This window comes from Pseudophryne corroboree, chromosome 9 (genome assembly GCF_028390025.1).
Source record: "Pseudophryne corroboree isolate aPseCor3 chromosome 9, aPseCor3.hap2, whole genome shotgun sequence".
Taxonomy (NCBI): Eukaryota; Metazoa; Chordata; class Amphibia; order Anura; family Myobatrachidae; genus Pseudophryne; species Pseudophryne corroboree.
The window spans coordinates 248,416,284-248,440,439 of record NC_086452.1 but is presented as its reverse complement, the minus strand read 5'-3'; the positions used below and the strand labels follow the sequence as shown (position 1 = coordinate 248,440,439).

General features: G+C 46.2%; 1 protein-coding gene and 2 pseudogenes across 1 annotated transcript in view; 2 read left to right on the top strand and 1 right to left on the bottom strand.

The window, feature by feature from the left end:
• The first annotated feature begins 1,255 nt into the window (after positions 1 to 1,255).
• Positions 1,256 to 24,156, top strand: part of CDC73 (cell division cycle 73) — a 418,707-nt gene continuing 395,806 nt past the window's right edge. Inside the window, exon 1 of the mRNA XM_063940193.1 lies at positions 1,256 to 1,497. Within this exon, the coding sequence (XP_063796263.1) occupies positions 1,367 to 1,497 (131 nt within the window). The 5' untranslated portion in view covers positions 1,256 to 1,366. The remainder of the gene's footprint in view (positions 1,498 to 24,156) is intronic.
• On the bottom strand, positions 4,146 to 4,265 carry LOC134964388 (5S ribosomal RNA; annotated as a pseudogene).
• Positions 12,692 to 12,811, top strand: LOC134964873 (5S ribosomal RNA; annotated as a pseudogene).

Sequence of the window (24,156 nt, the reverse complement as noted above, 5' to 3'; positions counted from 1 at the left end):
AGAAACACCTTGTGGAGTATCATGCCGGGGTGTGGCAATGCCTCTGGTCGAGAGGGGAGAAAAACTGGGCTTAGTATCCACCGTCCTTCTAAGGGGATGAAATAGGGCCCCTTGCGTGGAGTGGAGAACGACCCGGTCTAGTATCTTCTCTCGTACTGGGGGTTGACCCTGGCACAGAGTGGGTATGAAGGTTGGTCTGGCTGAGAGGCCGGGAGCAGCTAGAAGCTCAAGGTGTTTTGTGCCCCTGGAACTGGAAGGGACAGGGGTGCCGGAAATGCACTGGGGATTTGGACCACCAATGCACGAAGGCACTTTAGCACTTAACACTTCAACCCTTCCTGTCTGCACCCACTTTCCTTTGCCCTGGCCTTCTGGCTAGGGCAAGGATCATTTTTTATACCCCCCCCCCCCCCCGGCCTTCTGGCTGGGGCTTATTTATTTACACACGCACGTGTTTTGCACTTGTGCACAGCATTAGCACTTATTTATGTTTTGTAGTGTCACGTCACGTTTTTTTTTTTATTCGGGGTTTAGGTGAGACCCTTATGGGCCACCCTCTCCTCTAGTTGCCGAGGCCCTCTCCTTTTGGGGAGGGCCAGAGGCTGTTTCGGTCCCTAGGGGGAAGCTTCAGCCAACCTTGGGGTCCCTCTGTGCTTCGGCAAGGGGGTGACCCACAGTCCCTTTTTCCCCTCAGTAGGCCTTTTGGCTCTGAGGGGTAGGGGAGTAATGGGGCCCTTCTCCTTTCGGAGAGGGTCCAAGAACCTACGCCCCCAGTACGTTTGGTCACAGACACCTGGGTGATGAAGCACCGCACTTCGGGCTTCAAGAAAAAAAAACCTTATTAAATGACTGCTCACCATTTGATAATAGTTCTTATTAAAATAAATAGTATATCTAAATGCCTGACTAGAAAGAGGGAAATCTCTGTGACAACTAAATATGACAAACCCGTTTCTAGCAATCATGAGGCACGGTACAGTAACTGATAACTACAGTAGTAAGCAATATAGATCGTCCTGCGTGATATGCTGCTACCGAGAGAGCAGAGACGAACAAACCCGAAAACAACTTTACATATCATCAGGGAGTAAGCCAACCAGGCTATCTCTCCGCTCTCATCTACCACTGCTCTCTCGGACTCTGAGTCCTGGGCTGGCCGCTGGCACTCTCAGTGGCAGCTAGCTAGTCTCGCTGCGGCGCTGCCTACCGAGTCTGGCATTACACGGGCCAGCTCTTCCTGTGGCGGGGGCCTCGCTAAGGACGAATCAGGCGCTTTCCTCAGACAGCTAAGCGCTGGGGTCCTTCCTTCCCTCGGCCAGGGAAAGCGCACACAGTAGTCAGTCGGACTCGGGAGGAGGAGGAGAAGATGGCGGATGTGCTGAGCGTTCTGCGTCAGTACAACATCCAGAAGAAGGAAATTAACGTCAAGGGGGATGAAGTTATATTTGGGGAGTTCTCCTGGCCAAAGAATGTCAAGACCAATTATGTTATCTGGGGGTGAGTATTGGAGATATGGCGGTATCACCTGCATGGCCAGTACCCTGTGTCTAATGCTGGGTAGTTATCCATCATCCTTACTGCTTATCTAGGCGTCTGATCTCCTGCTGTACACTAGTATTTGTCTTGTAGCTTTCTTTTTTATGGTGATTGTGTTACAGCTCACCCCTGTCATGCTGGTATAGGGCAAAAGCATGTCCTGTAACTTTTACAGATGCTTTGTGTAGCTGTTTAGTATTGGAAAGCACAGAGTTCATGAGGATTGGATCAGAGTTTGAATGATGGTCAGAAAGAATGGAACTAGATAAATATATAAGATTCACATTAAGAGGTTGATGTATCAAGCAGGGAAAAGCGGAGAGGTTGCCCATAGCGAACAGTCAGCATAGCGTTCTTTCTAAATGATTTTCTCAAAGCTGGTCAGTTGCTATGGGGAAATTCTCCACTTTTTGCTGCTTGATACATCATCCTGTAAGTTTCATTGCAGTAGCTGAAGTTTAAGTTGCTGAATGCAGGTGTGAGTACTGCTGATCCCATATGATAGCAAACTCTGCTCTGCCTGTGTATAGCTTATATGAATGCTGGAAATGTAAAAGGCTAACAATGTTATGCAAATATATTTGTTCTTTTTATTGTTATACCAGTATTGTTTAGGAGCGTGCACCACCATATGGTAAGCCCTTTGATTTTGCTTCTAGACAAAATCCGCACTTGACATAATCAACAAGTTGTACGGTTTACCCCACCCAACAGATTTCTGACGCTGATTATGCTGTGTTCAGAAGCTGCAAAGTTTAGGGTGAAAGATTGTATCTGTTGGACATATGATCATTCGCCGCTTAATATTTATTTCCGTGCTGCAAATCAAGATATGTTTCGGTTACTGACTATGGGGTCTATTTACTAAGCCGTGGATGGAGATAAAATACCAGCCAGTCAGCTCTTAATTACCTTGTCACAGTCTGGGTTTGAAAAATGACAGTTAGGAGCAGGTTGGCTGGTACCTTATCTCCATGCACTTTATCTCCATCCAAGGCTTAGTAAATAGACCCCTCTGATACTGATTACATGCCAGCTTCTGTTTCATATTTTTGTGGAAAGGGCCTAAACTTTATTATTGGGGGTCATTCTGAGTTGATCACTCGCTGCCGTTTTGCGCAGTGTTCAGGTCACTTCTGCGCATGCGTATGCAATGCAAAAGCGCGTCGTACGGGTACAAAGCGGATCGTAGCTGGGCGATGGATTTAACGAAGAATCCATTCGCACAGCCGATCGCAAGGAGATTGACAGGAAGAGGGCGTTTGTGGGTGTCAACTGACCGTTTTCTGGGAATGTTTGGAAAAACACAGGCGTGTTTTGCAGGGCGGGTGTCTGACGTCAATTCTGGGTCAAAAACACTGAAGTGATCGCAAGGGCTGAGTAAGTCCAGAGCTACTCAGAAACTGCAAAAAAACTTTTTGGCCTGCTTGGCTGCACAAGCGTTCACACACTTGCAAAGCGAAAATACTCTACACTCCCCTATAGGTGCCGACTATCTTCGCTGCTCTGCAAAAAGTAGCGAGCGATCAACTCAGAATGAGGGCCGTTGACTTGTAGGTTTAGGAAAAAATTGTTATCCCTGAGCAGAAGCTAGAATGACACCATGGCCATAGGACACTGTTTTGGATCATCTTCTTATGGGGGCGATTTAATTGTTCATGCATACCCGCCATGCGAGCAATATTCAAATGTTTGTTCTGATTCTGGGCACCTATTGATTTTGCTCTAGTCGCAGCCAGTTAGACAGTTTGTAGCCGCGTAAAGCAACTAAACCTGTCTAAACTGTCGGATGCGACAAGGAAAATGTTAGAAAAGCTGGACTTTTTTCACATCTCCGCTCACCCCCTCATGAGGAAGTGAGCAGAAATATGTGGGGTCGGGGCGCAGGTGCAACCAAAAACAATTGAATTGCCGCTTGTATGTTTACAACTTCTCTCTTCTATAGTACATATTGTATTTGGGTGAGTTATGAAACATTAAGGGGGCTTGGATACTTCTTGAACAGTATTGGACTCGGAAATGGGGTTTAGGAGGGAACCGCACCAGTCCAAAAAGATTTTTTAGAACAATTAGTAGCCTCTGAAAAACTGAATTTAAATAGAATTCCTTCTATATATGGCAACCATAGATGTTGTAAGGATTTATCCCAATATCATATAATGTTGCTTTCAGTGGTGCTCCCTAGAGTCAAAAAGTATCAAGTACAGAAAGGACCAAAAGAAGAAATTTGGAAAAAAGACTCTTTTGTGGGAGCACTCTAATTCAGAGGTTATAAATATAATTGGTGAATTATTAACAAAAACAATTTAATAAGCAAAAGTCAGATTCTGGGAGTGACTGCATGTGAAAACATTAGCTTAGCGAAAATATTAATCAATTAAATTATTCGTGATCTCCAAATTCACGATTTACAAATTGCCAGGAGTAAAATTCTGTGATGCTTGTGTCACCATAGTTCTGCATAATATATGTTATGAAATGTATGACCATCATTCATTCTGCTAATATCCATTACGGATTTTTATAGGTGCAGAGAATAAAATCATAGGTCATGCGAATTCCAATATTGGATGACATAAAGTTGAGTGCCAATGTGTCCAATAGCCAATTTATTGCAGTACCAGGGTGTTCAAAGGAGGGCTCCCTTCCTCATACTGACCCGGCCTTTCACTGCTTAGCTTCCAAGTTCAGAAGAGATTGGGCATCTCCAGTGAAGTGTGACCGCAATTATTGGACTCCTCTCTTTGATCACTCCAAATATATGCCAAGAGGCTACTATATGTTGAGAATGGAAAGCATATGTGATTCGTAACAAATTGAGTTACAAATGAAAGATTACATGCAATCAGCTGATTAGTCAGCATGTGACACAACGATCACTGAGGTGATTTTTTATGTCTAATCACTTAGATGTGTGGAAAAAATTCAAATATACCACATATAAGAAAATATGTGACACGGCGGTCACAAAAAAGAGGCAGATAAATGCGTACAATCACAAATATTCAACAGCTGATGAATCAGTATGCGACAAGGCGGTCACAAAAAAATGATCATAAGTGCAATCACTAAATTTATACAGCATGTGTCTAAATTTATAATTAACGTGCAGTCAGCTGAAAAATGAATATGTGACACAGCGGCCACAGAAAAAATTAGATGCGTACAATCACCTTAACAATCACCAGCTGATTAATCGGCATAAGACACAGTGGTCACAAAGATATAATTATAAATATAATCCCTCAATTATGTAGCATGTGACATAGCAGTCACAGAAAAAAATCAAATAGATTATTAGGAATAATATATGTGGAAAATTCATAAACGCCACATATCATCACTAATTGATTAATTTTAAATCTGAGCTTAGAACAGGTCACCAGTACGGCCGTACCAATTAATTTAAATGCCTAATTCAATTTATGCTGTAGAAGACAGCGTGAAATTATGGCGAAAATGCAGACAAACGGACACATATCAAACGGATACCAGCTCTTTGTGGTGGACCCCTCTGGGGTTTTTTTTTTTCTCGTCCTAAGTGGATGCTGGGGACTCCGTCAGGACCATGGGGAATAGCGGCTCCGCAGGAGACAGGGCACAAAAAGTAAGCTTTTAGGATCACATGGTGTGTACTGGCTCCTCCCCCTATGACCCTCCTCCAAGCCTCAGTTAGGTTTTTGTGCCCGTCCGAGCAGGGTGCAATCTAGGTGGCTCTCCTAAAGAGCTGCTTAGAAAAAGTTTTTTAGGTTTTTTATTTTCAGTGAGTCCTGCTGGCAACAGGCTCACTGCATCGAGGGACTTAGGGGAGAGAATTTCAACTCACCTGCGTGCAGGATGGATTGGATTCTTAGGCTACTGGACACCATTAGCTCCAGAGGGAGTCGGAACACAGGTCTCACCCTGGGGTTCGTCCCGGAGCCGCGCTGCCGACCCCCCTTACAGATGCTGAAGATTGAAGGTCCGGAAACAGGCGGCAGAAGGCTCTTCAGCCTTCATGAAGGTAGCGCACAGCACTGCAGCTGTGCGCCATTGTTGTCACACACTTCACACCAGACGGTCACGGAGGGTGCAGGGCGCTGCTGGGGGCGCCCTGGGCAGCAATATATAATACCTTTTATGGCAAAAAGAATACATCACATATAGCCATTAAGGCTATATGTATGTATTTAACCCATGCCAAATGTCTAAAACTCCGGGAGAAAAGCCCGCCGGAATAGGGGGCGGGGCTTATTCTCCTCAGCACACAGCGCCATTTTCCTGCTCAGCTCCGCTGTGAGGAAGGCTCCCAGGACTCTCCCCTGCACTGCACTACAGAAACAGGGTAAAACAGAGAGGGGGGGCATATTTTGGCGATATTTTTATATATTTAAGTGGCTATAAGGAACAACACTTATATAGGGTTGTTCCCATATATATTATAGCGCTTGGATGTGTGCTTGCAAACTCTCCCTCTGTCTCCCCAAAGGGCTAGTGGGGTCCTGTCTTCGATAAGAGCATTCCCTGTGTGTCTGCTGTGTGTCGGTACGTGTGTGTCGACATGTATGAGGACGATGTTGGCGTGGAGGCAGAGCAATTGCCGATAATGGTGAGGTCACCCCCCAGGGAGTCGACACCGGAATGGATGGCTTTGTTTATGGAATTACGTGATAATGTCAGCACATTACAAAAATCATTAATAATAAATTTTTTTAAAAATACAATGACAATAAATTAAAATAGTAATAATAATAATAAGGATGGTGTGTTCTTATGTAAAAAAGTAACAATTTATTTATATATCATATATGACATTACTAAAAAGAAGGAATTCCTTTTGCCAACACGATGGCAGTAAAATTAAGATATATCTTTATCTGGTAAAACTTTCATGGGTTTCACAATCTCCTATATTAGAATTTGTCCATTCCTAGGCTAGGACAGCCTCCCTTTATGCAGTTCACTGTGGATAGATAGTTACCGGGTCCCCACGTTGGTAGGCATCAGCTTTGGAGCAAGTCCATTTGTAGCTGTAGGGGTGCTGGTTAGACCGGTTTAAATGATTTGATCCAGTGATGGGAGCGAAGTCCAAAAGATATACCGAAGGATGACCAGGCTTTGGCGAGCCAATGGAGAGTGAAGTCCAGATTGTATAAATGAGCTCAACGCGTTTCACTGGTACAGTCCAGCTTCCTCAGCTTCCTGAGGAAGCTGGACTGTACCAGTGAAACGCGTTGAGCTCATTTATACAATCTGGACTTCACTCTCCATTGGCTCGCCAAAGCCTGGTCATCCTTCGGTATATCTTTTGGACTTCGCTCCCATCACTGGATCAAATCATTTAAACCGGTCTAACCAGCACCCCTACAGCTACAAATGGACTTGCTCCAAAGCTGATGCCTACCAACGTGGGGACCCGGTAACTATCTATCCACAGTGAACTGCATAAAGGGAGGCTGTCCTAGCCTAGGAATGGACAAATTCTAATATAGGAGATTGTGAAACCCATGAAAGTTTTACCAGATAAAGATATATCTTAATTTTACTGCCATCGTGTTGGCAAAAGGAATTCCTTCTTTTTAGTAATGTCATATATGATATATAAATAAATTGTTACTTTTTTACATAAGAACACACCATCCTTATTATTATTATTATTATTACTATTTTAATTTATTGTCATTGTATTTTTAAAAAAATTTATTATTAATTTGTACAGCCAGCGCTGGTACACATTTTTCTTTATCTATTGTTTAGTTCTGAGGAATTGACCTTCCTCTTACCAGCCGCTGTTGGTCGCGCACTAGCATATATATTATTTGTACATTACAAAAATCAGTTGACGACATGACACGGCCGGCAAACCAGTTAGTACCTGCCCAGGCGTCTCAGACACCGTCAGGGGCTGTAAAGCGCCCTTTACCTCAGTCGGTCGACACAGACCCAGACACAGAATCTAGTGTCGACGGTGATGAAACAAACGTATTTTCAAGTAGGGCCACACGTTATATGATCACGGCAATGAAGGAGGCTTTGCATATCTCTGATACTACAAGTACCACAAAAAGGGGTATTATGTGGGGGGTGAAAAAACTACCTGTAGTTTTTCCTGAATCAGAGGAATTAAATGATGTATGTGATGAAGCGTGGGTTAACCCAGATAGAAAAATGCTAATTTCAAAAAAGTTATTAGCATTATACCCTTTCCCGCCAGAGGTTAGGGCGCGCTGGGAAACACCCCCTAGGGTGGATAAGGCGCTCACACGCTTATCAAAACAAGTGGCGTTACCGTCTCCTGATACGGCCGCCCTCAAGGATCCAGCTGATAGGAGGCTGGAAACTACCCTGAAAAGTATATACACTCATACTGGTGTTATACTGCGACCAGCCATCGCCTCAGCCTGGATGTGCAGTGCTGGGGTCGTCTGGTTGGATTCCCTGACTGAAAATATTGATACCCTGGATAGGGACAGTATTTTATTGACTATAGAGCAATTAAAGGATGCTTTCCTTTATATGCGAGATGCGCAGAGAGATATTTGCACTCTGGCATCGAGAGTAAATGCGATGTCCATATCTGCCAGAAGGAGTTTATGGACGCGACAGTGGTCAGGTGATGCGGATTCCAAACGACATATGGAAGTATTGCCGTATAAAGGGGAGGAATTATTTGGCGTCGGTCTATCGGATCTGGTGGCTACGGCAACTGCCGGAAAATCCACTTTTTTACCTCAGACCCCCTCCCAACAGAAAAAGACACCGTCTTTTCAGCCGCAGTCCTTTCGTTCCTATAAGAACAAGCGGACAAAAGGACAGTCATATCTGCCTCGGGGCAGAGGAAGGGGTAAGAGAGGGCAGCAAGCAGCCCCTGCCCAGGAACAGAAGCCCTCCCAGGGTTCTGCAAAGCCCTCAGCATGACGCTGGGGCCTTACAAGCGGACTCAGGAACGGTGGGGGGTCGACTCAAGAATTTCAGCGCACAGTGGGCTTGCTCACAGGTGGACCCCTGGATTCTACAGGTAGTATCTCAGGGTTACAGGTTGGAATTCGAGAAGTCTCCCCCTCGCCGGTTCCTAAAGTCTGCTTTGCCAACGTCTCCCTCGGACAGGGCGACGGTATTGGAAGCCATTCACAAGCTGTTTGCTCAACAGGTGATAGTCAAGGTACCCCTCCTACAACAGGGAAAGGGGTATTACTCCACGCTATTTGTGGTACCGAAGCCGGACGGCTCGGTAAGACCTATTCTAAATCTCAAATCTTTGAACCTGTACATACAAAAATTCAAGTTCAAGATGGAGTCACTCAGAGCAGTGATAGCGAATCTGGAAGAAGGGGACTTTATGGTGTCCCTGGACATAAAGGACGCTTACCTGCATGTCCCAATTTGCCCTTCACATCAAGGGTACCTCAGGTTCGTGGTGCAAAACTGTCATTATCAGTTTCAGACGCTGCCGTTTGGATTGTCCACGGCACCTCGGGTCTTTACCAAGGTAATGGCCGAAATGATGATCCTTCTACGAAGAAGAGGCGTATTAATTACGGTATCCCTTACTTGGACGATCTCCTGATAAGGGCAAGATCCAGAGAACAGCTGGAAGACGGAGTAGCACTAACCCAACTAGTGCTGCAACAACACGGGTGGATTCTGAATTTTCCAAAATCTCAGTTGACCCCGACGACACGTCTGCTGTTCCTGGGAATGATTCTGGACATGGTTCAGAAAAAGGTGTTTCTTCCGGAGGAGAAAGCCAGGGAGTTATCCGAACTTGTCAGGAACCTCCTAAAACCAGGGACAGTGTCTGTGCATCAATGCACACGAGTCCTGGGAAAGATGGTGGCTTCTTACGAAGCGATTCCATTCGGCAGATTCCACGCACGAACTTTTCAGTGGGATCTGCTGGACAAATGGTCCGGATCGCATCTGCAGATGCATCAGCGGATAACCTTATCGCCACGGACAAGGGTGTCTCTTCTGTGGTGGTTGCAGAGTGCTCATCTGTTAGAGGGCCGCAGATTCGGCATACAGGACTGGGTCCTGGTGACCACGGATGCCAGTCTGAGAGGCTGTGGAGCGGTCACACAAGGAAGAAACTTCCAGGGAGTATGGTCAAGCCTGGAGATGTCTCTTCACATAAATATACTGGAGCTAAGAGCGATTTACAATGCTCTAAGTCTGGCAAAACCCCTGCTTCAGGGTCAGCCGGTGTTGATCCAGTCGGACAACATCACGGCAGTCGCCCACGTAAACAGACAGGGCGGCACAAGAAGCAGGACAGCAATGGCAGAAGCTGCAAGGATTCTTCGCTGGGCGGAAGATCATGTGATAGCACTGTCAGCAGTATTCATTCCGGGAGTGGACAACTGGGAAGCAGACTTCCTCAGCAGACACGATCTACACCCGGGAGAGTGGGGACTTCATCCAGAAGTCTTCCACATGATTGTGAACCGTTGGGAAAAACCAATGGTGGATATGATGGCGTCCCGCCTCAACAAAAAACTGGACAGGTATTGCGCCAGGTCAAGAGATCCTCAGGCAATAGCTGTGGACGCTCTGGTAACACCGTGGGTGTTCCAGTCAGTGTATGTGTTCCCTCCTCTGCCTCTCATACCAAAAGTACTGAGAATTATACGGCAAAAGGGAGTAAGAACGATACCAGTGGCTCCGGATTGGCCAAGAAGAACTTGGTACCCGGAACTTCAAGAGATGCTCACGGAGGATCCGTGGCCTCTACCTCTAAGACGGGACCTGCTTCAGCAGGGACCGTGTCTATTCCAAGACTTACCGCGGCTGCGTTTGACGGCATGGCGGTTGAACGCCGAATTCTAAAGGAAAAAGGCATTCCGGAAGAGGTCATTCCTACACTGGTAAAGGCCAGGAAGGAGGTGACTGCACAACATTATCACCGCATTTGGAGGAAATATGTTGCGTGGTGTGAGGCCAGGAAGGCCCCCACGGAGGATTTTCAACTGGGTCGATTCCTACATTTCCTGCAAACAGGATTGTCTATGGGCCTCAAATTGGGGTCCATTAAGGTTCAAATTTCGGCCCTGTCGATTTTCTTCCAGAAAGAATTGGCTTCAGTTCTTGAAGTCCAGACTTTTGTAAAAGGAGTACTACATATACAGCCCCCGGTTGTGCCCCCAGTGGCACCGTGGGATCTTAATGTAGTCTTGGATTTTCTAAAATCCCATTGGTTTGAGCCGCTCAAATCGGTGGAGATGAAGTATCTTACATGGAAAGTAACCATGCTACTGGCCCTGGCTTCAGCCAGGAGAGTATCAGAATTGGCGGCTTTATCATATAAGAGCCCATATCTGATTTTCCATACGGACAGGGCAGAACTGCGGACGCGTCCTCATTTTCTGCCTAAGGTGGTGTCAGCGTTTCACCTGAACCAGCCTATTGTGGTGCCTGCGGCTACTAACGAGTAGGAGGATTCCAAGTTCTTGGACGTGGTCCGGGCATTGAAAATATATATTTCAAGAACGGCTGGAGTCAGAAAGTCTGACTCACTGCTTATATTGTATGCACCCAACAAGATGGGTGCTCCTGCTTCTAAGCAGACGATTGCTCGTTGGATTTGTAGCACAATTCAACTTGCACATTCTGTGGCAGGCTTGCCACAACCTAAATCTGTCAAGGCCCATTCCACAAGGAAAGTGGGCTCATCCTGGGCGGCTGCCCGGGGAGTCTCGGCATTACAACTCTGCCGAGCTGCTACTTGGTCAGGGGCAAACACGTTTGCAAAATTCTACAAATTTGATACCCTGGCTGAGGAGGACCTTGAGTTCTCTCATTCGGTGCTGCAGAGTCATCCGCACTCTCCCGCCCGTTTGGGAGCTTTGGTATAATCCCCATGGTCCTGACGGAGTCCCCAGCATCCACTTAGGACGTCAGAGAAAATAAGAATTTACTTACCGATAATTCTATTTCTCGTAGTCCGTAGTGGATGCTGGGCGCCAATCCCAAGTGCGGATTGTCTGCAATACTTGTACATAGTTATTGTTACAAAAAAATCGGGTTGTTATTTGTTGTGAGCCGTCTGTTCAGAGGCTCCTACGTTTGTCATACTGTTAACTGGGTTCAGATCACAAGTTATACGGTGTGATTGGTGTGGCTGGTATGAGTCTTACCCGGGGTTCAATATCCTTCCTTATTGTGTACGCTCGTCCGGGCACAGTACCTAACTGAGGCTTGGAGGAGGGTCATAGGGGGAGGAGCCAGTACACACCATGTGATCCTAAAAGCTTACTTTTTGTGCCCTGTCTCCTGCGGAGCCGCTATTCCCCATGGTCCTGACGGAGTCCCCAGCATCCACTACGGACTACGAGAAATAGAATTATCGGTAAGTAAATTCTTATTTTTTTTCCCCTTTCCCTCCTTTCCCTTCCGTGACCCAGAGGGGTCCACCACAAAGAGCTGGTATCCGTTTGATATGTGTCCGTTTGTCTGCATTTTCGCCATAATTTCACGCTGTCTTCTACAGCATAAATTGAATTAGGCATTTAAATTAATTGGTACGGCCGTACTGGTGACCTGTTCTAAGCTCAGATTTAAAATTAATCAATTAGTGATGATATGTGGCGTTTATGAATTTTCCACATATATTATTCCTAATAATCTATTTGATTTTTTTCTGTGACTGCTATGTCACATGCTACATAATTGAGGGATTATATTTATAATTATATCTTTGTGACCACTGTGTCTTATGCTGATTAATCAGCTGGTGATTGTTAAGGTGATTGTACGCATCTAATTTTTTCTGTGGCCGCTGTGTCACATATTCATTTTTCAGCTGACTGCACGTTAATTATAAATTTAGACACATGCTGTATAAATTTAGTGATTGCACTTATGATCATTTTTTTGTGACCGCCTTGTCGCATACTGATTCATCAGCTGTTGAATATTTGTGATTGTACGCATTTATCTGCCTCTTTTTTGTGACCGCCGTGTCACATATTTTCTTATATGTGGTATATTTGAATTTTTTCCACACATCTAAGTGATTAGACATAAAAAATCACCTCAGTGATCGTTGTGTCACATGCTGACTAATCAGCTGATTGCATGTAATCTTTCATTTGTAACTCAATTTGTTACGAATCACATATGCTTTCCATTCTCAACATATAGTAGCCTCTTGGCATATATTCAAAGAGAGGAGTCCAATAATTGCGGTCACACTTCACTGGAGATGCCCAATCTCTTCTGAACTTGGAAGCTAAGCAGTGAAAGGCCGGGTCAGTATGAGGAAGGGAGCTCTCCTTTGAACACCCTGGTACTGCAATAAATTGGCTATTGGACACATTGGCACTCAACTTTATGTCATCCAATATTGGAATTCGCATGACCTATGATTTTATTCTCTGCACCTATAAAAATCCGTAATGGATATTAGCAGAATGAATGATGGTCATACATTTCATAACATATATTATGCAGAACTATGGTGACACAAGCATCACAGAATTTTACTCCTGGCAATTTGTAAATCGTGAATTTGGAGATCACGAATAATTTAATTGATTAATATTTTCGCTAAGCTAATGTTTTCACATGCAGTCACTCCCAGAATCTGACTTTTGCTTATTAAATTGTTTTTGTTAATAATTCACCAATTATATTTATAACCTCTGAATTAGAGTGCTCCCACAGAGTCTTTTTTCCAAATTTCTTCTTTTGGTCCTTTCTGTACAGTATTGGACTCTGCAGTTACTGTCACTGTCTTTTTCTCTTACGTCCTAGAGGATACTGGGGTCCATTTAGCACCATGGGGTATAGACGGGTCCACTAGGAGCCATGGGCACTTTAAGAATTTGATAGTGTGGGCTGGCTCCTCCCTCTATGCCCCTCCTACCGGACTCAGTTTAGAAAATGTGCCCAGAGGAGCCAGTCATGGTGAAGGAAGCTCCTGAAGAGTTTTCTGCATTTATTTTATATGTTTGTTATTTTCAGGCAGGGCTGGTTCGCACCAGCCTGCCTTCTTCGTGGGACTTAGGGGGGAGGAATGGCCCAACCTCTTGAAGGGTTAATGATCCCGTTCCCTGCTGAAGGACACTGAGCTCCTGAGGGAACTATTCGCAAGCCCCACCACGGCGAGCGTACATTTCCGCAGCACTCCGCTACCCCTAACAGAGCCAGAAGACTGAAGAGTGATGAGTACTGAGCTGGTGTCCCGGCTAGTGGGTCACCGGCCATTGTGGCGGCATGAGGGTACGGAGACGCACGGCCTCTAAATGGGGCGGAATGTGTCTCCGGACACAGTACACAACTGCTTCCCAGTACATGTACACAGTACCCATAATGGCTCTACAGCCTTTAAACGGTTCTCTCCATTTTAAGCACCAGATTCCTCAGCCAGTATAAAAAAAAGTGGGAAGACCGCGTGCCATTGAAGGGGCGGGGCTTCACTTTGAGTGGATCCAGTAGCTCACCAGCGCCATTTTCCCTCTGCAGTGGACACAGACAGGACAGGGACATGCAGTTCCTCCAGTGTGACTCCATTTTACCTCAGCGGTACCAGGGGGTCATAGCAGGGGGGGAGCGACTATTAGTGCACTATCGGGGTACTTTGTCTGCGACCCGGCTAAGCTTGGCATTAGCGGTAAGGGTGCAGTGGGGACTGGCTCCAAACAACTGTGTCTCCCTGAAGGGCTCTTTGTGGGTTAATTGTGCCTTTCCTGTGTGTGTGTGTGTGCTGTCACATTACATTATGTCAGGCAAAGAGTGTGTTTCTTGTACCGCAGAGTGTTCCTCTTCACCAGGGGGCTCACTACTGGGTACTCATGGTTCACAGGCTAGCGGGGTTGAACCAGAATGGGTTAATTCTCTTAAGGGAATGATCTCCACTCTTTCTACAAAATTGTCCTGCAATGATAAAGAGACACAATACTTAAGACAGACTGTGGATGAGTTTATGAACAGAGACTCAGTCCCCAAGACAGCATCTCAATCCCATCCCATTTGTCTGCAAAAGTGATCTCTGGCCCATATCCTGCAGGCTGACTCTGACAGGTCAGACATGGAGGAGTGGGAGGTGGACTTGGAGGGGGGGGGGGGATGAATCTCTGTCACAGGGAATAGAGGCTCTTATAGAGGCTATCAGAGATGTTCTGCATATTCCTGATAAGGTGTCAGAGGAGTGTGAGGAATCTTATTTTAATGTAAAAAAAGAAGTCCTCAGTCACTTTTCCTGCGTCAAAGGAATTGAATACCCTATTTGAAGAACCATGGGTTCATCCCGATAAGAAGTTTCAGATCCTTAAAAGGTTGCTCTCATCTTTTTCCTTTCCTCTGGAGGATAGGAAAAAATTGAAAAATCCACCGATAGTGGACGCATCAGTCTCTAGGCTGTCACGTAAAATTGTATTGCCTGTTCCTGGTGCAGCCTCCCTGAAAGACACGGCTGATCGTAAAATTGAGACTACACTCAAATCATTGTACACAGCTGCTGGGGTGGCCCAAAGACCCACTATTGCATTTACGTGGATAACTAAAGCCATTGCTAAATGGTCAGGTAACCTAATTGAGGGGTTAGATTCCTTATCTGGGGGGATGTTGTCTTACTCCTGCAGCATATACAGGACTCTGAAAACTTTATGGTGGAAGCCATAAAGGAAATAGGCGCGTTTAACGAGCGCACCACCGCTATGGCAGTGTCGGCACGCAGGGGCTTGTGGCTACGTCAATGTATTGCTGACGTGGATTCCAGGAAAGGCGTGGAAGGACTACAATTCACAGGAGAGGCCTTGTTCGGGGATGAATTAGACAAATGTATCTCCACAGATACTGCGGGTAAGTCTACGTATCTTCCTTCCGCAGCCCCCCCAACCAAGAAGACTTATTCAGCTTCTAAGTTACAGTCCTTTTGGACGGCCAAGTTCAAGGTCAGTTCCAGAGGTGCTTCTACGTCCTTCAGCAGCACAAGAGGTAAACCGTGCAAACCAGTAACAGCAGGTACTCTGGAACAGAGCTCAGGCTCTGCTTCCTCAAAGACTTAATCATGACGGTGGACCGCAAGGCCTGGAAGGCTGTCAGGGGGAGCTCGCCTACAATTCTTCAGCCAGATCTGGTCAAATTCGTGCCAGGATCCCTGGGTCATAAATCTTATTTCCCAAGGCTACAGACTGGAGTTCCAAGAGCTCCCACCTCACAGATTCTTCAAATCGGGCTTGCCAGTTTCACGAGGCAAGTATAACTTTACAACATGCCATTCAAAAACTGGTACAGTCTCACGTCATTGTTCCAGTTCCACCTCATCAGCTAAACAAGGGGTACTATTCCAACTTGTTTGTAGTTCCGAAACCGGATGGTTCGGTAATACCAATTTTGAACCTCAAGTCATTGAACTCGTACTTAAGAGTGTTCAAATTCAAGATGGAGTCTCTGAGAGCGGTGATCTCAGGTCTGGAGGAGGGGGAATTCCTAGTGTCTCTGGATATCAAGGATGCGTACCTTCACATTCCGATCTGGCCGCCTCATCAGGCTTATGTACGGTTTGCACTGCATGACTGTCACTACCAGTTCCAGGCCCTGCCATTTGGCATCTCCACGGCACTGAGGGTGTTCACCAAGGTGATGTCAGAGATGATGCTTCTACTCCGCAAACTGGGAGTGAACATAATTCCGTACCTGGGCAATCTCCTGATAAAAGCACCGTCCAGGGAAAGGTTGATGGACAGCATTGCTCTCTCAACCAAACTTCTCCAGGATCATGGGTGGATTCTGAACCTTCCGAAATCTCACCTAGAGCCAACACGTAGGCTCCCATTCCTGGGAATGATACTGGATACGGAGTCGTAGGAGGTGTTCCTTCCGTTGGAAAAGGAATTAGTAATCCAGTTGATGGTTCGGGATGTCCTGAAGCCAACCCGGATATCTGGGGGAAATGGTGGCCTCTTACGACGCTCTTCAATACGGAAGGTTTCACGCAAGACCCTTCCCGCTCGATCTGTAGGACAAATGGTCCGGATCGCATCTTCACATGTACCTGTCTGTCGCCAAAAGCCAGGATCTCCCTTCTGTGGTGGCTACAGACTTCTCACCTCGTCGAGGGTTGGAGGTTCGGAATTCGGAACTGGATTCCGCTAACCACAGACACAAGCCTCAGAGGTTGGGGAGCAGTCACTCAGGGGGTGCAGTTTCAAGGAAGATGGTCCAGTCAGGAAGTCTTCCTTCCAATCAACTTTCTGTAACTCAGGGCCATAAACAACGCCCTTCTGCAGGCCTCACATCTTCTTCAAGGTCGGGCCATTCAGGTCCAGTCGGACAATGTGACGGCAGTAATGTACATAAACCGACAGGGTGGAACGAAAAGTAGAGCAGCAATGTCAGAGGTGTCAAGAATTCTCCTCTGGGCAGAGAGAAACGCTGTGGCTTTGTCAGCGGTCTTCATTCCGGGAGTAGACAACTGGGAAGCAGACTTCCTCAGCAGTCACTACCTGCGCCCGGGGGAGTGGGGCCTTCACCCGGAAGTGTTCAAGTGCTTGACAAGTCGATGGGGACATCCACAGATTGACATGATGGCCTCTCGTCTCAACAAGAAGCTCAGGTGGTATTGTACCATGTCGAGAGACCCACAGGCGGTGGCGGTAGGCGCCCTGACGACTCCATGGGTCTATCAGATGTTGTACGTGTTTTCTCCACTTCCTCTGGTCCCAAAATTTCTAAAGAGAATAAAAAGGGAAAAGGTTCAAACCATTCTAATTGCTCCGGACTGGCCAAGAAGGGCTTGGTACGTGAACTGCTGGAGATGCTCCTCGAAGATCCGTGACCTCTACCTCTATGCGAGGATCTTTTGCAACAGGGCCCATTCGTCTGTCAGGACTTACCATGGCTACGTTTGACGGCATGGAAGTTGAACGGCTGATTCTAGCCAGGAGAGGGATCCCTAACAAGATTATCCCGACCATGATCCAAGCCAGGAAGGGGGTAACGTCTAAGCATTACCATCTTATTTGGAAGAAATACGTCTCTTGGTGTGAGAGCAGAAGATTTTCTGCAGTTGAATTCCATCTAGGACGGTTCTTGCTTTTTCTACAAGCAGGAGTGGATGTGGGCCTACGTCTGGGCTCCATAAAAGTCCAGATTTCGGCCTTGTCCATTTTCTTTCAGAAACAATTGGCTTCTCTCGCTGAGGTCGAGACGTTTTTGAAAGGTGTCCTGCACATCCAACCTCCCTTTGTGCCTCCCACAGCACCTTGAAATCTCGATGTGGTGCTGCATTTCCTCCAATCGGACTGGTTTGAGCCATTACAGGAGGTGGACGTAAAGGAAGTAAAAGAAGACCATCACACTGTTGGCCTTGGCTTCAGCAAGACGTGTGTCCGAGCTGGGGGCTTTATCTCACAAAAGTCCCTATTTAATTTTCCATGAGGACAGAGCTGAACTCCGAACTCGTCAGCAGTTTCTACCTAAGGTGGTGTCTGTGTTTCACATCAAACTATTGTGGTCCCGGTTGTTACTGACATCTCTGCTACTTCAAAGTCTTTGGATGTTGTGAGGGCTTTGAAGGTGTATGTGAAAAGAACAACTCGTCACAGACAGACGGACTCGTCGTTTGTTCTTATGATCCCAATAAGATTGGGTGTCCTGCTTTAAAGCAGACTATTGCATAGGGAGGAGGGTTATTAAAGGGGAGGTGAAGTTATAAATTTAGATAGAGTGAAGGAGTTTGGGGGGGTGGGGGAGTATAAACCCCTTCTGTATGCCTCACTCCCTCTAAATATTTATAATAACCACCCAGGGCCATAACTAGCTATATAATAGTATAATACACTCTCTCTCTCTCTCTCTCTCTCTCTCTCTCTCTCTCTCTCTCTCCTAATGTGTAAAAAAGGGGGAGACTGCCTGCCGTTATGTGTAAAAAGGGGACTCTGCTGCCATAATGTGTAAATGGAAACTCTGCCTGCCGTAAGATGGAGCTCTGTGGCCATGCCCCTTCCCCATGATGCCACGGCCCTAAATATTTGCCACACGCCTACGGCCCGCAATGACACTGTTTTGTATATTGAGGGGGTGCGCCGGTGCTTTTTCTCGCACACAGCGCTAAAATGTCTAGTTACGGCACTGTGCTTTACACACTTTAAATGAAGTAGCATTGGAAAACTGTAAAGCTTCTGAACCCTCTTAAAATCACTTGGTTTTGGAGTTATTGGAAAAAATTGTTTACGTTTTCAACCCGTTTTACTACAAATTTAAAGCCAGTGGCAGGAATTAATTTTTTTTCGCTGCCGGCAGAGGTATTGCATGCCCACGACAGTTATTTAATTGCTTCCGTTGCAATAACATGAATTCAGTGACAGGCACAATAACAGATTCCTTCCCCATCTGTACGAGACAGGACACATTTTATATGGCAGAAATATTGTACAGGGTAAACAGAGTGCAGACTGGCATTGTTTCTGTGTGCAGCACTGTGTCTCAGTGTGCATTGCACGATACCATTATATCTGTGTCCAGCTACCAAGTGGACAGTGGGGGGAATTCCAAGTTGATCGCAGCAGGATTTTTGTTAGCAGTTGGGCAAAACCATGTGCACTGCAGGGGAGGCAGATATAACGTGCAGAAAGAGTTAGATTTGGGTTGGTTATTTTATTTCTGTGCAGGGTAAATACTGGCTGCTTTATTTTTACACTGCAAATTAGATTGCAGAAAAATTCCTGCTGCGATCAACTTGGAATTATCCCCAGTATCTGCAAGTCTTTAAAAATGATGTGTCCAACCAGATGACACTGTCCCCATCCAGCTACTTCATAATGCCACCCAGCTGGTAAGATTTTCTGGGGAGAATACTGCTCTTCTAGATTATTTGGTGGCTGATGAAAATTAAATTGCATGGAAAATCTTAAACAAAAATATAGTAATCGGTTGTATACACAGACGCTCTTTGGAAGGGTTTTCTCTCTTCAGTCTCAATAGGTGGATATATTATGTAAATACCAGAACGGAGCAACAATTGAATTGCTTTATCAGTCGCTATCTGGCAGGGAAAAACAATAGAAATCCCGCCTTTAGAATAGTGTGAGGTATAGAGACTCTTATTTTTTTATTTTGTATAAAGCCGGGTACACAATGGGCAATTTCAGCCTAAAAAATAACTCGTTATTTATTTTTAGCCTTATATCGTCCAGTGTGTATGGTGGTAATATTGGTGAATGATGCGCGCTCCTACATGTCATTCAGCGATCACCAATATTGAGCTGACATTCAGCTCAACCCGTCAATGTCGGGCTGAGCTGCATGTCCGTGAATGCAGGTGGTGACGTCACTGATAATTAACGTTGAACGATAATGTTCAGTTTGCATGTGCTATATCGCTGAACGCTATGTCGTTCAACGTTTGCATTTCAGCATTGCCAAGTGTGTACCCAGCTTAAGATCCACCAAGAAATCTCCCGGAATTCCCGGTTCTACAACATTTCTGGACCTGGTTTGTGCCACGAGTTTTGTATCTAAATGAAAACCCGATGTACACTTTGTGCTACCTGTAGTTTGAATTGAAATCACCTTTGCAGTCTACTACCATTCACATTTCTCTAACGTCCTAAGTGGATGCTGGGGACTCCGTAAGGACCATGGGGATTAGCGGCTCCGCAGGAGACTAAGCACAACTATAAAGAAAGCTTTTAGACTACTGGTGTGCACTGGCTCCTCCCACTAAGACCCTCCTCCAGACCTCAGTTAGATTCTTGTGCCCGGCTGAGCTGGATGCACACTAGGGGCTCTCCTGAGCACCTAGAAATAAAGTATATTTAGGTTTTTTATTTTCAGTGAGATCTGCTGGCAACAGACTCGCTGCAGCGAGGGAGAAGCGAACCTACCTAACAGGTGGTAGTTTGGGCTTCTTAGGCTACTGGACACCATTAGCTCTAGAGGGATCGACCGCAGGACCCGACCTTGGTGTTCGTACCCGGAGCCGCGCCGCCGTCCCCCTTACAGAGCCAGAAGCACGAAGAAGGTCCGGAAAATCGGCGGCAGAAGACTTCGGTCTTCACCAAGGTAGCGCACAGCACTGCAGCTGTGCGCCATTGCTCCTCATGTACACCTCACGCTTCGGTCACTGATGGGTGCAGGGCGCTGGGGGGCGCCCTGAGGGCAATAAATAACACCTTGGCTGGCAAAATATACATCATATATAGTCCTAGAGGCTATATAGATGTAAAATTACCCCTGCCAGTATTACAGAAAAAGCGGGAGAAAGTCCGCCGAAAAGGGGGCGGGGCTTCTCCCTCAGCACACTGGCGCCATTTTTCCCTCACAGTTCCGCTGGAAGGAAGCTCCCTGGCTCTCCCCTGCAGTCTGAATACTACAGAAGGGTAAAAAAGAGAGGGGGGGGCACTAAATTTAGGTGCAGTATATATGTGTGTGTGTGTGTGTGTATATATATATATATATATATATATATATATATATATATATATATATATATATATATATATATATATATATATATATATGCGTAAGGGTAATCCGCAGCACACGGTAATAAATGCAAACGAGAGCTGGCAGAATAACTGCAACGTTTCGATATTTATTATATCGTCTTCAGGCACAACAACAATACAAACATACAACTGACCTTATATCCCGTCTCACCCACATGGCAGGGATCGCGTCCGGAAACAGGGGGACGACGCACAAAAGTGACGTCATCACCACCCGTCCGTTACTATGAATCCCGGCCAAACAATAACATTAAAAACAAGATAAAATCGGTTGATGGTTACAGACAGAAACATTCTATGGGAGTATAATAACTAACAGAACATAAATGAGATATACATCATGGCATATAACAAAATCCAATGAGCATTTCTCTATCGTCCTAGTGGATGCTGGGGTTCCTGAAAGGACCATGGGGAATAGCGGCTCCGCAGGAGACAGGGCACAAAAAGTAAAGCTTTAGGATCAGGTGGTGTGCACTGGCTCCTCCCCCTATGACCCTCCTCCAAGCCTCAGTTAGATTTTTGTGCCCGGCCGAGAAGGGTGCAATCTAGGTGGCTCTCCTAAAGAGCTGCTTAGAAAAGTTTAGCTTAGGTTTTTTATTTTACAGTGAGTCCTGCTGGCAACAGGATCACTGCAACGAGGGACTTAGGGGAGAAGAAGTGAACTCACCTGCGTGCAGGATGGATTGGCTTCTTTGGCTACTGGACATTAGCTCCAGAGGGACGATCACAGGTACAGCCTGGATGGTCACCGGAGCCTCGCCGCCGGCCCCCTTGCAGATGCTGAAACGAGAAGAGGTCCAGAATCGGCGGCTGAAGACTCCTCAGTCTTCTTAAGGTAGCGCACAGCACTGCAGCTGTGCGCCATTTCCTCTCAGCACACTTTACACGGCAGTCACTGAGGGTGCAGGGCGCTGGGAGGGGGGCGCCCTGGGAGGCAAATGAAAACCTTTTTTGGCTAAAAATACCTCACATATAGCCTCCGGGGGCTATATGGAGATATTTAACCCCTGCCAGAATCCATTAAAGAGCGGGAGACTGGCCCGCCGAAAAAGGGGCGGGGCCTATCTCCTCAGCACACAGCGCCATTTTCCCTCACAGAAAGGCTGGAGGGAAGGCTCCCAGGCTCTCCCCTGCACTGCACTACAGAAACAGGGTTAAAACAGAGAGGGGGGGGCACTAATTTGGCGTTAGAAATATATAAAAGATGCTATAAGGGAAAACACTTATATAAGGTTGTCCCTATATAATTATAGCGTTTTTGGTGTGTGCTGGCAAACTCTCCCTCTGTCTCTCCAAAGGGCTAGTGGGTCCTGTCCTCTATCAGAGCATTCCCTGTGTGTGTGCTGTGTGTCGGTACGTGTGTGTCGACATGTATGAGGACGATGTTGGTGAGGAGGCGGAGCAATTGCCTGTAATGGTGATGTCACTCTCTAGGGAGTCGACACCGGAATGGATGGCTTATTTAGGGAATTACGTGATAATGTCAACACGCTGCAAGGTCGGTTGACGACATGAGACGGCCGACAAACAATTAGTACCGGTCCAGACGTCTCAAAAACACCGTCAGGGGTTTTAAAACGCCCGTTTACTTTAGTCGGTCGACACAGACACGGACACTGAATCCAGTGTCGACGGTGAATAAACAAACGTATTCCTTATTAGGGCCACACGTTAAGGGCAATGAAGGAGGTGTTACATATTTCTGATACTACAAGTACCACAAAAGAGGGTATTATGTGGGATGTGAAAAAACTACCGTAGTTTTTCCTGAATCAGATAAATTAAATGAAGTGTGTGATGATGCGTGGGTTCCCCCCGATAGAAAATTATGGGCGGTATACCCTTTCCCGCCAGAAGTTAGGGCGCGTTGGGAAACACCCCTTAGGGTGGATAAGGCGCTCACACGCTTATCAAAACAAGTGGCGGTACCGTCTATAGATAGGGCCGTCCTCAAGGAGCCAGCTGACAGGAGGCTGGAAAATATCATAAAAAGTATATACACACATACTGGTGTTATACTGCGACCAGCGATCGCCTCAGCCTGGATGTGCAGAGCTGGGGTGGCTTGGTCGGATTCCCTGACTAAAAATATTGATACCCTTGACAGGGACAGTATTTTATTGACTATAGAGCATTTAAAGGATGCATTTTCTATATATGCGAGATGCACAGAGGGATATTTGCACTCTGGCATCAAGAGTAAGTGCGATGTCCATATCTGCCAGAAGATGTTTATGGACACGACAGTGGTCAGGTGATGCAGATTCCAAACGGCACAAAGGTGTATTGCCGTATAAAGGAAGAGGAGTTATTTGGGGTCGGTCCATCGGACCTGGTGGCCACGGCAACTGCTGGAAAATCCACCGTTTTTACCCTAAGTCACATCTCTGCAGAAAAAGACACCGTATTTTCAGCCTCAGTCCTTTCGTCCCTATAAGAGTCATATCTGCCCAGGGATAGAGGAAAGGGAAGAAGACTGCAGCAGGCAGCCCATTCCCAGGAACAGAAGCGTTCCACCGCTTCTGCCAAGCTCTCAGCATGACGCTGGGACCGTACAGGACCCCTGGATCCTACATGTAGTATCCCAGGGGTACAGATTGGAATGTCGAGACGTTTCCCCTTCGCAGGCTCCTGAAGTCTGGTTTACCAAGGTCTCCCTCCGACAAGGAGGCAGTATGGGAAACAATTCACAAGCTGTATTCCCAGCAGGTGATAATCAAATTACCCCTCCTACAACAAGAAAAGGGGTATTATTCCACATTATATTGTGGTACTGAAGCCAGAAGGCTAGGTGAGACCTATTCTAAATCTAAAAAAATTTGAACACTTACAAAGGTTCAAATCAAGATGGAGTCACTCAGAGCAGTGATAACGAACCAGGAAGAAGGGGACTATATAGTGTCCCGAGACATCAGGGATGCTTACCTCCATGTCCAAAATTTGCCCTTCTCACTAAGGGTACCTCAGGTTCGTGGTACAGAACTGTCACTATCAGTTTCAGACGCTGCCGTTTGGATTGTCCACGGCACCCCGGGTCTTTACCAAGGTAATGGCCGAAATGATGATTCTTCTTCGAAGAAAAGGCGTCTTAATTATCCCTTACTTGGACGATCTCCTGATAAGGGCAAAGTCCAGGGAACAGTTGGAGGTCGGAGTAGCACTATCTCGGATACTGCTACAACAGCAC